The sequence below is a fragment of the Osmerus mordax genome, chromosome 6 (assembly GCF_038355195.1).
Source record: "Osmerus mordax isolate fOsmMor3 chromosome 6, fOsmMor3.pri, whole genome shotgun sequence".
Classification (NCBI taxonomy): Eukaryota; Metazoa; Chordata; class Actinopteri; order Osmeriformes; family Osmeridae; genus Osmerus; species Osmerus mordax.
Window position 1 is genome coordinate 20,627,989 of NC_090055.1, and position 12,162 is coordinate 20,640,150.

The 12,162-nt window shown below is 51.7% G+C and overlaps 1 protein-coding gene across 1 annotated transcript in view; it reads left to right on the forward strand.

Moving 5' to 3' along the window:
- The first annotated feature begins 1,215 nt into the window (after positions 1-1,215).
- The window catches only part of iglon5 (IgLON family member 5), a 21,591-nt gene continuing 10,644 nt past the window's right edge, over positions 1,216-12,162 (forward strand). Inside the window, exon 1 of the mRNA XM_067238143.1 lies at positions 1,216-1,261. Coding sequence (XP_067094244.1) covers positions 1,216-1,261 — 46 coding nt within the window. The remainder of the gene's footprint in view (positions 1,262-12,162) is intronic.

Genomic DNA, 12,162 nt, shown 5'->3' on the forward strand with positions numbered 1-12,162 from the left:
ATACCCATCCTCATGCTCTACCACTGAGCTATACCCATCCCCATGTTCTACCACTGAGCTATACCCATCCTCATGCTCTACCACTGAGCTGTACCCATCCCCATGTTCTACCACTGAGCTATACCCATCCCCATGTTCTACCACTGAGCTATACCCATCCCCATGTTCTACCACTGAGCTATACCCATCCCCATGCTCTACCACTGAGCTATACCCATCCCCATGTTCTACCACTGAACTATACCCATCCCCATGTTCTACCACTGAGCTATACCCATCCCCATGTTCTACCACTGAGCTATACCCATCCCCATGTTCTACCACTGAGCTGTACCCATCCCCATGTTCTACCACTGAGCTGTACCCATCCCCATGTTCTACCACTGAACTATACCCATCCCCATGTTCTACCACTGAGCTGTACCCATCCCCATGTTCTACCACTGAGCTGTACCCATCCCCATGTTCTACCACTGAGCTGTACCCATCCCCATGTTCTACCACTGAGCTATACCCATCCCCATGTTCTACTAGCGAGCTATACCCATCCCCATGTTCTACCACTGAGCTATACCCATCCCCATGCTCTACCACTGAGCTGTACCCATCCCCATGTTCTACCACTGAACTATACCCATCCCCATGTTCTACCACTGAGCTGTACCCATCCCCATGTTCTACCACTGAGCTGTACCCATCCCCATGTTCTACCACTGAGCTGTACCCATCCCCATGTTCTACCACTGAGCTATACCCTTCCCCATGTTCTACCACTGAGCTGTACCCATCCCCATGTTCTACTAGGGAGCTATACCCTTCCTCTGGCTCTACTGAGCTGTATGTCTACTAGCTGTGCTCCCAGAAGCCTCTCTTCTCTCTGCTTCCTGTTCAGCAGCGGTGTGACTCCTCTCCTGCTGCCAGCGCAGCAGAGTTGAACGGCCTCACCTTCGGCCTGGCCGTGTCTGGTTAAGACTCCACAGATTCATCCTGGATCAACAAAGGCATTAAATGTTCCAGAGCGTCAGTGGAGAAGCTCTCTCCTGTGGACTCCAGAGCTCCATCCATCACTGCCAGTCCGCCCCCTCCAGCCTGCTCTCAGCCCCACCGCCGAGGGAAGACTATCTGCTGATTAAAGTTTGATTAAAGCTGTGTAACCAGGGGGGGGGGCAGTGGGGAGGTGATCCTAGAGGACCGGACCAGGACCAGACACGCCGCATGGAGACACTGGTGTACGACTTCAACGGAGATAACAACACACCTGGTCTGTCTTTGACATTTCTAGATATCGTTGTTGTCGTCCTAGCAAGACAACGCTGCGACTGTCGTCACAGAATCCCAGCGTCCTCTGATCCTGCAGTGTCACCATCACAGCTAGTAATGCATAGACACAGCCCTCAGATGTGTGCGTGAGTGTGTGAACTGCTGTCTGGGGCCAGGGCTGTAGATGGACGGCCGCTGTCCCCACCCACAGAGAGAGGCAGAGCGGGAGAGAGAAAAGGGAGGGATGGATAACTGGTGAGAGAGAGAGTGTGTGTGAACAACAGAGAGAGAGAGAGGCTCACATCCTTTTAACTGGGTCTCATACATCACAGACAGCCTCATGGCAGGATTATGTTGTCAAGTTAGAAGTGTGTGTGTGTGTGTGTGTAAGTGAGAGAGAGAGAGCTTGTATGTGTGAGAGCTTGTGTGTGTGATCTTGTGTGCGTGAGCTTGTGTGTGTCCTTGTGTGTATGTGTGAGATTGTGTGTGTATGAGCTTGTGTGTATGTGCGTGTGTGTGTTTTAGAGCTTGTGTGTGTGTACAATCTTGCATGTGAGCTTGTGTGTGTATGAGCTTGTGTGTATTTGCTATTTGTGTGTTTGAGAGCTTCCGTGTGTGTGTATGAGCGCTTGTGTGTAGGGGGAGTCTCACTGTGTGTGGATAGGAGTGGTGGTGGGGCAGGTATGGACAGGTGGAGAGAGAGGGAGAGGAGAGAGAGAGGTGGGAAAGAGAGAGGGAGAGAGAGTAGAGAGAGAGAGAGGAGAGAGAGAGGTGGGAAAAAGAGGAGAGAGGGAGAGGAGAGAGAGACAGGTGGGAGTGAGGGAAAGGAGAGAGCGAGAGGAGAGAGAGAGAAGTGGGAAAGAGAGAAGGAGAGAGAGGAGAGAGAGAGGAGAGAGGGCGAGCTGGGAGTGAGCGGCAGGTTATCATGACACACTGGAGAGACAGAGATGAAAGTGAAAAGGTACAGAGGTTTGGAGAGTTTAGGGGAGGAGAAATAGGATCCATCTGGGCTCTGTGGCTACAGGGCCCAATTCATTATTAATGTATGCAGACACACACACACACTCATACACACACACACTCTTACACACACACACAGATTAGCAGATGACTCGACAAACGATGCCATGATGGCTGTCCTTTCTGAACAGAGGGAGGGAGGGGGCAGAGGGAAGGAGGGAGGGGATCGAGTGAGAGACGGAGAGAGAGGGAGGGAGAGATAGAGAGAGGGGGGCAGAGGGATTGAGATAGGGGGAGGGAGTGAGAGAGAGGTAGGAAGAGAGAGGGAGGGAGAGGGGGGCAGAGGGAGTAAGATGGGGAGAGAGAGGGGTAGGAAGAGAGGGAGAAGTTGGAGAAGCGTTTGTTTACCCCACTGAGGCATGGAGAGGGAGGGGGGTTAGTGTGGGCCTGGGGACTGGGGGAAATGAAACACCACCTGGAGAGAGCAGTCCAGCCCCCCTGGGCTCAGCACAGTGGGGGGGCGGGGGCCTGTCTTCAAACAAATGTCTTATTGGATGGCTGAGGGTGGGCGGGTGTCTAAAGACCAGGGCTTCAGAGAATGTCCTATGCATGGATCCACCCAGTCACACACTCCCCCAACACACACACTCCCCCAACACACACACTCCCCCAACACACACACACACACTCCCCCAACACACACATCAAAACAAACCTTTGTAGCACCCCTCTCCTCCACACGCCCCGCTCACCGGCTCATGGGACAGGGCTGGGATGAACAAGGCATGAAATCCTTAATGTGTGTGGAATGAATAGAAAAAGAGATGGGTAGGAGGTAGATGAAGCACACCATATATACACACACCACATACACACATATACACACACTACATACACACATATACACACACTACATACACACATATACACACACCACATACACACATATACACACACTACATAAAAAGACACACTTGCAGTCAGCAGGGACGTTTTTCCAGTGTAGCTGTTAACTTCTGGGAGACAGGGACAGAGATAGTTACATCTGGAGACAGAGATAGTTACATCTGGAGACAGAGATAGTTACAACTGGAGACAGAGATAGTTACAACTGGAGACAGAGATAGTTACATCTGGAGACAGAGACAGTTACATCTGGAGACAGAGATAGTTACATCTGGAGACAGAGATAGTTACATCTGAAGACAGAGGTAGTTACATCTGGAGACAGAGATAGTTACATCTGGAGACAGAGATAGTTACAACTGGAGACAGGGATAGTTACATCTGAAGACAGAGGTAGTTACATCTGGAGACAGAGATAGTTACATCTGGAGACAGAGACAGTTACATCTGGAGACAGAGATAGTTACATCTGGAGACAGAGATAGTTACATCTGAAGACAGAGGTAGTTACATCTGGAGACAGGGATAGTTACATCTGGAGACAGGGATAGTTACATCTGGAGACAGGGATAGTTACATCTGAAGACAGAGGTAGTTACATCTGGAGACAGGGATAGTTACATCTGGAGACAGAGATAGTTACATCTGGAGACAGGGATAGTTACATCTGGAGACAGGGATAGTTACATCTGGAGACAGATATAGTTACATGTGGAGACAGGGATAGTTACAGGGACAGAAGAAGAAGAACAGAGTAGAAGGTAATAAAAGGAAGAAAGTAGGAGGACTGGGAAAGTAGTCAGAGAGAGAGGTGGGGGTTAGAGATTGAAGGAGACCGAGACAGACAGCTGCTTGGTAGATAGAGGCTAGCAGCTAGTAGGACCAACAGCCTGGGCTGCGTTTCCCAATAATGATGGATTGTAGCAACGATCGAGCAAAAAACGAAATCATCGATATTTCTTACGTGCGTTTCTCAAACATGCTCGTAAGGAGTAGGCTAATCTATGCACTTTCAAGAGTTACGAATTTTCAAGAGACACTTTAGCTACGATGTCTTTAGGAACGGCCCGTAAAACTACGATTCGTCCTACGATGGATTCTACGATCAACTTAGGCTTACGACGCTTTCGGGAAACGCACCCCTGGTCAAATTTAGGCTATCTAACCAAACAACATGGTACATAGCGGAGCAAGGTAAATAGAGTTTAGTGGGCTAGCAGCATGATACACAAGAGGCTAGCAGCTCGATGCGCGTAGGACTAACAGCATGGTAAATAGAGGCTAGCAGCTAGATGCTAGCTGGCCCAATATCATGGTAAATAGAGGCTAGCAGCTAGATGCTAGCTGGCCCAACAGCATGGTAAATAGAGGCTAGCAGCTCGATGCGCGTAGGACTAACAGCATGGTAAATAGAGGCTAGCAGCTAGATGCTAGCTGGCCCAACAGCATGGTAAATAGAGGCTAGCAGCTAGATGCTAGCTGGCCCAACAGCATGGTAAATAGAGGCTAGCAGCTCGATGCGCGTAGGACTAACAGCATGGTAAATAGAGGCTAGCAGCTAGATGCTAGCTGGCCCAACAGCATGGTAAATAGAGGCTAGCACCAGAGCAATATCAGGTGTTGCTGCATGTTAATGAGTTGAGCACAGCTGGAGGAGTAGCACAGCGCAATCTAAGAGAAGAAACCACGCTGGCACGCATGCACACACACACACATGCACTCACACATACACACACACACCTCATCTGTGCCTGCCAGCCTCCTGGTGCATTGGGCCTCTTCCTAAGCAGATGTGAGTTGATCTCTGCTCCCAGAGGAAGCTGTGTTCTAGTGCTGCTGTGCATCATTCTGACAGCCCTGATCACCGGTCTCTGGCCCTCAATCTGCTCCTCTCCTCCTTTCCTCCACCTCCTCCTCCACCTCTCTTCATTTTCCTCCACCTCTCCTCCTCCTCCTCCTCCTCTCCACCTCTCCTCCTCCTCCTCCTCCTCTCCACCTCTCCTCCTCCTCCTCTCAGCCCCTCCTCCTCCTCTCAGCCTCTCCTCCTGCTCCACCTTCTCCTCCCACCTCTCCTCCTCCTCCTCTCCACCTCTCCTCCTCCTCCTCTCAGCTTCTCCTCCTCCTCCCACCTCTCCTCCCACCTCTCCTCCTCCTCCTCTCCACCTCTCCTCCTCCTCCTCTCAGCCTCTCCTCCTCCTCCACCTTCTCCTCCCACCCCTCCTCCTCCTCTCAGCCTCTCTTCCTCCTCCACCTTCTCCCCCACCTCTCCTCCTCCTCCTCTCAGCCTCTCCTCCTCCTCTCCACCTCTCCTCCTCCTCCTCCTCTCCTCCTCTCCTCCTCCTCCACTCAGCCCCTCCTCCTCCTCTCAGCCTCTCCTCCTGCTCCACCTTCTCCTCCCACCTCTCCTCCTCCTCCTCTCCACCTCTCCTCCTCCTCCTCTCAGCCTCTCCTCCTCCTCTCAGCCTCTCCTCCTCCTCCCACCTCTCCTCCCACCTCTCCTCCTCCTCCTCTCCACCTCTCCTCCTCCTCCTCTCCACCTCTCCTCCTCCTCCTCTCAGCCTCTCCTCCTCCTCCACCTTCTCCTCCCACCCCTCCTCCTCCTCTCAGCCTCTCTTCCTCCTCCACCTTCTCCCCCACCTCTCCTCCTCCTCCTCTCAGCCTCTCCTCCTCCTCTCCACCTCTCCTCCTCCTCCGCCACTCAGCCCCTCCTCCTCCTCTCAGCCTCTCCTCCTGCTCCACCTTCTACTCCCACTACTCCTCCTCCTCCTCTCCACCTCTCCTCCTCCTCCTCTCAGCCTCTCCTCCTCCTTTCAGCCTCTCCTCCTCCTCCCACCTCTCCTCCTCCTCCTCTCCACCTCTCCTCCTCTCAGCCTCTCCTCCTCCTCCTCTCAGCCTCTCCTCCTCCTCCACCTTCTCCTCCCACCCCTCCTCCTCCTCTCAGCCTCTCCTCCTCCTCCACCTTCTCCCCCACCTCTCCTCCTCCTCTCCGTCTCCTCCTCCTCTTTCTCTCCTCCTCCATGTTCACCTCTTCCATCTTCTCTTGCCTCTCGTTTTTCCTACGACTCAGCAGGTCCTGACTGCAGTCTGCTGCCCTGACAGAATCACCTCCACACACACAGAGCCCCCTCTACAAACGCACACTGACACACTCACACAGACACACACTCACTCAAGCACACCTTCACATACTCACTCACACACACACATACCTCCACACACATCTACACACACACACACTTTCTCAGTATTTTGCAGCACAGATGGTAACTTAAAGCTCCATGATGTTGTTTTCAGGCTTGTTTTAACTCCCCCTCTACTTTTATTCTGTAACAAACAGAAACAACGTTAATGTTACTATGACTCACTTGAATGGTGCTCATTAGAATACGGGCCTGAAAAGGGAACTAATTGCCCATCATTTCTATCATAACAGTTAAGTAGCCTTTTTATAATATTTGCGTACGTTATACATTTAGCATATTTTAACTGATGTCATTATCGAGGAAGAAGAGACGAATAGTGGATGAATTAATCAAATGTAACCATGGAGATGCAGTTGCTTTCGCACTAAACAAGAGCCAATTGAGACCCTTCAGCTCCAAACATAATTGAGAATTTTGAATTGAATTGTAAAAAAAAATCAATTTGTGTATTCAGCACTTCTTTGCGGTGTGTCAGGAGGAGCAAGGGTGCGTGTCATATCCTGTGGAGTTGGACCATCTGCTCTGCTTGTGGTTGTGAGTCAGCATATAGCAGCACCTGGCTGTCCAAGCACATCTTTGTGACGGTGGTTATCGATAACCAATCGCAGCCTTCTCACTGGACCCGATGTAACTTTTGTTTCCTGAGGTGCTCTGCTGCAGTCATCTGTTTTCACTGCATCCATCCCTCCATCTCTATCCATCCCTCTATCTGTCCATCCCTCCATCCATCCCTCTATCCATTCCTCCATCTCTATCCATCCCTCCATGTCTATCCATCCCTCCATCTCTATCCATCCCTCCATCTCTATCCATCCCTCTATCTGTCCATCCCTCCATCCATCCCTCTATCCATCCCTCCATCTCTATCATCCCTCCATCTCTATCCATCCCTCCATCTCTATCCATCCCTCTATCTCCATCCCTCCATCCATCCCTCTATCCATCCCTCCATCTCTATCCATCCCTCCATCTCTATCCATCCCTCCATCTCTATCCATCCCTCTATCTCCATCCATCCCTCTATCCATCCCTCCATCTCTATCCATCCCTCCATCTCTATCCATCCCTCCATCTCTATCCATCCCTCTATCTCCATCCATCCCTCTATCTGTCCATCCCTCCATCCATCCCTCTATCCATCCCTCCATCTCTATCCATCCCTCCATCTCTATCCATCCCTCCATCTCTATCCATCCCTCTATCTGTCCATCCCTCCATCCATCCCTCTATCCATCCCTCCATATCTATCCATCCCTCTATCTGTCCATCCCTCCATCCATCCCTCTATCCATCCCTCCATCTCTATCCATCCCTCCATCTCTATCTATCCCTCCATCTCTATCCATCTTTCTATTCATCCATCTTTCTATCCATTCCTCCATCCATCCCTCCATCCATCTCTCTATTCATCCATCTCTGTACATCTCTGTGCATCTCTCCATCTCTCTGTATCCATCTCTCTATCTCTATCTACCTCCATCCATCTCTCCATCCATCTTCTGTTGTGCAGTCTGTGATAGACTGGTAATTGAACAAGGAATCAGGAACAGGAAGGGATAGACAGGAATTGCAATCAGCTCAGTAAATCATCTGTTGTTCTACAACTGAACACACACAGACACATCTACAACAAAAGAGTATTTCGAAAGACAGCCCTTCACTACGAATTTACTGACATTTCAGGTTTCCTGTCAAACAGCTTCCTGCTGATATCTCCCTCCAACTATTTCCCCCTCTCTCTCTTTCCCTCTCTCCCTCTCTCCCTGCCTCCCTCCCCTTCTCCCCCTCCCCCCCCTCTCTCCCTGCCTCCTTCTCCCCCTCCCCCCCTCTCTCTCTTTCCCTCTCTCCCTGCCTCCTTCTCCCCCTCCCCCCCTCTCTCTCTCCCTCCCTACCTACCTCCCTCCCTCTCCATCTTCCCCTCCTTCGCTCTCTTTCCCTGTCCCTCTCTACCTTTCACCCATGCCAGTCACTGTGAATAGCAGACTACCTACATCCGTCTTGTTCTGCAGAGAGAGTGTCCAGGTGTTGCTATCCTCCTGCCCATCACTCTCTCCCTGCCTCCGTCCCTCCATCACTCCATCACTCTCTCCAAATTTACACCATCCTGTGGCTGACAGGTGGAGCAGAGGACAGACGAGAGGAGGGGAGAGAAGAGGGGAGACGGGAGGGAGAGGAGAGGAGGGGGGAAGAGAGGAGGGGAAAGTAGAGGAGAGGGAGAGGAGAGGGAGGGGGGATAGAGAAGAGAGGAACACGAAATGTCCCAGATTGAGGCCGGAGTTAGGAGTGTTAGGTGAGAGTGTGTGGCGTGAGTGTGTGTGTGGCGTGAGTGTGTGTGTGGTGTGAGTGTTGGGAGTGTGTGTATTGCAAAGGGGGTTGAGTTAATAGGATCAGACGGGAAAGAAAAGGCATCTCTCTGGTGTTTAATGTCTAATCCCCCCCCCCCCTCTAACCCCCTCAGACCCCCCCTCTCCCGGCCCCAGCATCTCAGAGTCTTGTGCCTCTATTCATCAACAAGGTGTCGGAGGGAATCGCCTCAGTAAATATTTAATTGGCTGCAGCATGCCACTGTTGATTTGAAGCTCTGCCTTTTGTCTATCCTCCCTCCCTCCCCTAGTCCACCACGTGGCCCCTCCCCTTCTCTTCTCCTTAATCTCCTCTCCTCCAACCTTTACTTTCTTCCCATCACTCTCTTCTCATCCCCAACCTCTTCTCTCCTCCCCTCTCATCCCCCTTCCCTCTCCACTCCTCCTCTCCTCTCCCCTCCTCTCTCCCTGTGTGTCTCCCTCTCTATCATTAATGTAGAAGGCTGGTGTGTGTGTGCTGTCACCAGAGCAGGTGTCGCGCGCTTCGCAGCCTCTGAGCTGACAAGACCATGTCTGCACACACCTCAGCACCTCCTCCCTCCTCCTCCCCCCTTTCTTCCTCCGTCTTCCCCCCCCCCCCCCCCATCCCCTCCAAGGTCAAAGCACTCACACATACACACACACACCTCCTCCTCCTCCTCTCCACCTCTCCTCCTCCTCCTCTCAGCCGTTCTGCAGAGATAGAGGGAGAGGAGCTGAAGCTGACCAGCCCGGCTGGGTGTGTGCATGTGGGCGGGGCCACAGGAAGCTGGAAGCATCTGTGTGTGTGTGTGTAGTTGTGTGTGTGTGTTTGTAGTTATGTGCGTGTATGTACTTATGTGTGGATGTGTGTGAGGTGTGTGTAGGAATGGCTGGATGTGTGTGTGTGTGTGTGTGAGTGTGTGTGTGTGTGTGTGGGGGGGGGGGGGTGTGTGGGTGTGTATGTGTGTGTCACTCATGTTGTCTCTGTTCAAAGGCCAGCAGCAGGAGAGGACACGGCAGCAGACAGGAAACAGGAAGATAGACCTAGTGAAGCTTCCCTCCTGTTGGAAACCTTGCCAGCCACCATAGCGCTGGTGCCATGTTCTCAGCATGCTATACCATACAAGCAGGACCAAGTGGATGCTGTAACTGTATAATGCTGTCCGCCAGCCACCCAGCGATGGATATGAGCTGTCCTAGATATTGGAGCAGTTGTAGATGTTAGTGTGATTCAAGCTTTTTGTTGGAGATTCTCAGGGACACCTTTCTTACAGGCCTTGTTAACCGACACACACGCACCGACACACACACACCAACACACACACACCAACACACGCACCAGCACACACACACCCCAACACACACACGTGCACCAACACACACCAACGTCAACATTGCCTGTGCACACACACACAAACACATAACACCATGCCCTCTTTTAGTCATTATACGACTGGAAATATTCTATGATCAAGCATGCTGCTAGACAGTCATTATAAGAGGTAATCATCTTTCTTTGCTGGTGTTGTTTGCGTAACCATGACACTGATAAGGCTCACGTATCCTCCTAATGCTCCACTGTCTGGCTGGGATTCGTCTACACCCTAACCACCCACATTCATCCACCTTCAGCTGGTCTCCAGTACATGCTGCTGGTCCTCCCCCCTCTATGTCTCTCTCTCTATGTCTCTCTCTCTCAGTTCCTTTCTCACCCTCTCTTTCTCTCTCTCCCTATCTCAATCCCTCTCTCAATCCCTCTTTCTCTCTCCCTCTCTTTCACCGTATCTCTCTCTAATTCCCTCGCTCATCCGCCTTCTCTTCCAGCTCTCTTCCTCTCACCTTCTCTCTCATCCTGAGAGGTCTTTGGGGGGGAGGGTCTCTCTGAGGAGAAGGGTCTCTCTGGGGGGGAGGGTCACTCTGAGGAGTAGGGTCTCTCTGGGGGGGAGGGTCTCTCTGAGGGGGAGGGTCTCTCTGGGGGGAAGGTCTCTCTGGGGGGAGGGTCTCTCTGGGGGGAGGGTCTCTCTAGGGGGGAGGGTCTCTCTGAGGGGGAGGGTCTCTCTGGGGGGGAGGGTCTCTCTGAGGAGGAGGGTCTGTCTGAGGGGGAGGGTCTGTCTGAGGGGGAGGGTCTCTCTGAGGGGGAGGGACTCTGGGAGGGAGGGTCTCTCTGGGGGAAAGGGACTCTGGGGGGAAGGGTCTCTCTGAGGGGGAGGGTCTCTGGGGGGAGGGTCTCTCAGAGTGGGATGGTCTCTTGAGGGAATGTCTCTCTGATGCAGAGGGTCTCTTGGGGGGCTGCAGTGTCTCCATTCGATGTTGTTATCTCTCTGGGGGGTTATCTGAAGTTGTTATCAGAGGGGACGGGAGCTGCTCTTGTTGTTGTTATCATTGTTTGCAGAGTTGCTGCATGCAAACAGGAGCACAAGAATCCTAGAGGCAGAACTTCAGAACCCTAATCCCAGCTGGGTCGTTTATTTATTTATTTATCTGAATCTGTTGTCACCCTCCAGCAAATACAAGCACAGTGTGTGTATGTGTGTGTGTGTGTGTGTGCCAGTCCCTTCATTTCACCCTCTGCTGGCTCATTCTCATCCCCTGGCTCGTTAAGGCGTGTTTAGAGAGCAGCTTGTTAAGGCGTGTTTAGAGAGCAGCTCGTTAAGGTGTGTTGAGAGAGCAGCTCGTTAAGGCGTGTTTAGAGAGCAGCTTGTTAAGGCGTGTTTAGAGAGCAGCTCGTTAAGGTGTGTTTAGAGAGCAGCTCGTTAAGGTGTGTTTAGAGAGCAGCTCGTTAAGGTGTGTTGAGAGAGCAACTCGTTAAGGCGTGTTTAGAGAGCAGCTCGTTAAGGCGTGTTTAGAGAGCAGCTCGTTAAGGCATGTGTTGAGAGAGCAGCTCGTTAAGGCGTGTTTAGAGAGCAGCTCGTTAAGGCATGTTTAGAGAGCAGCTCGTTAAGGTGTGTTGAGAGAGCAGCTCGTTAAGGCGTGTTGAGAGAGCAGCTCGTTAAGGCGTGTTTAGAGAGCAGCTCGTTAAGGCGTGTTGAGAGAGCAGCTCGTTAAGGCGTGTTGAGAGAGAAGCTTGTTACGGTGTGTTGAGAGAGAAGCTCGTTAAGGCGTGTTGAGAGAGCAGCTCATTAAGGCGTGTTGAGAGAGCAGCTCGTTAAGGCGTGTTGAGAGAGCAGCTTGTTACAGTGTGTTGAGAGAGAAGCTCGTTAAGGCGTGTTGGTTGAGCAGCTCGTTAAGGTGTGTTGAGAGAGCAGCTTGTTACAGTGTGTTGAGAGAGCAGCTCGTTAAGGCTTGTTGAGAGAGCAGCTCGTTAAGGCGTGTTGAGAGAGCAGCTTGTTACAGTGTGTTGAGAGAGAAGCTCGTTAAGGCGTGTTGGTTGAGCAGCTCGTTAAGGTGTGTGTTGGTTGAGCAGCTTGTTAAGAGTGGTATCCACAAGCACTTTTCAGAGGTGAAATTTGACAATCAAGTTTCAATGGGAATTACATAACACCCTCTGCGTGGCTAACTCCTCTCTACTC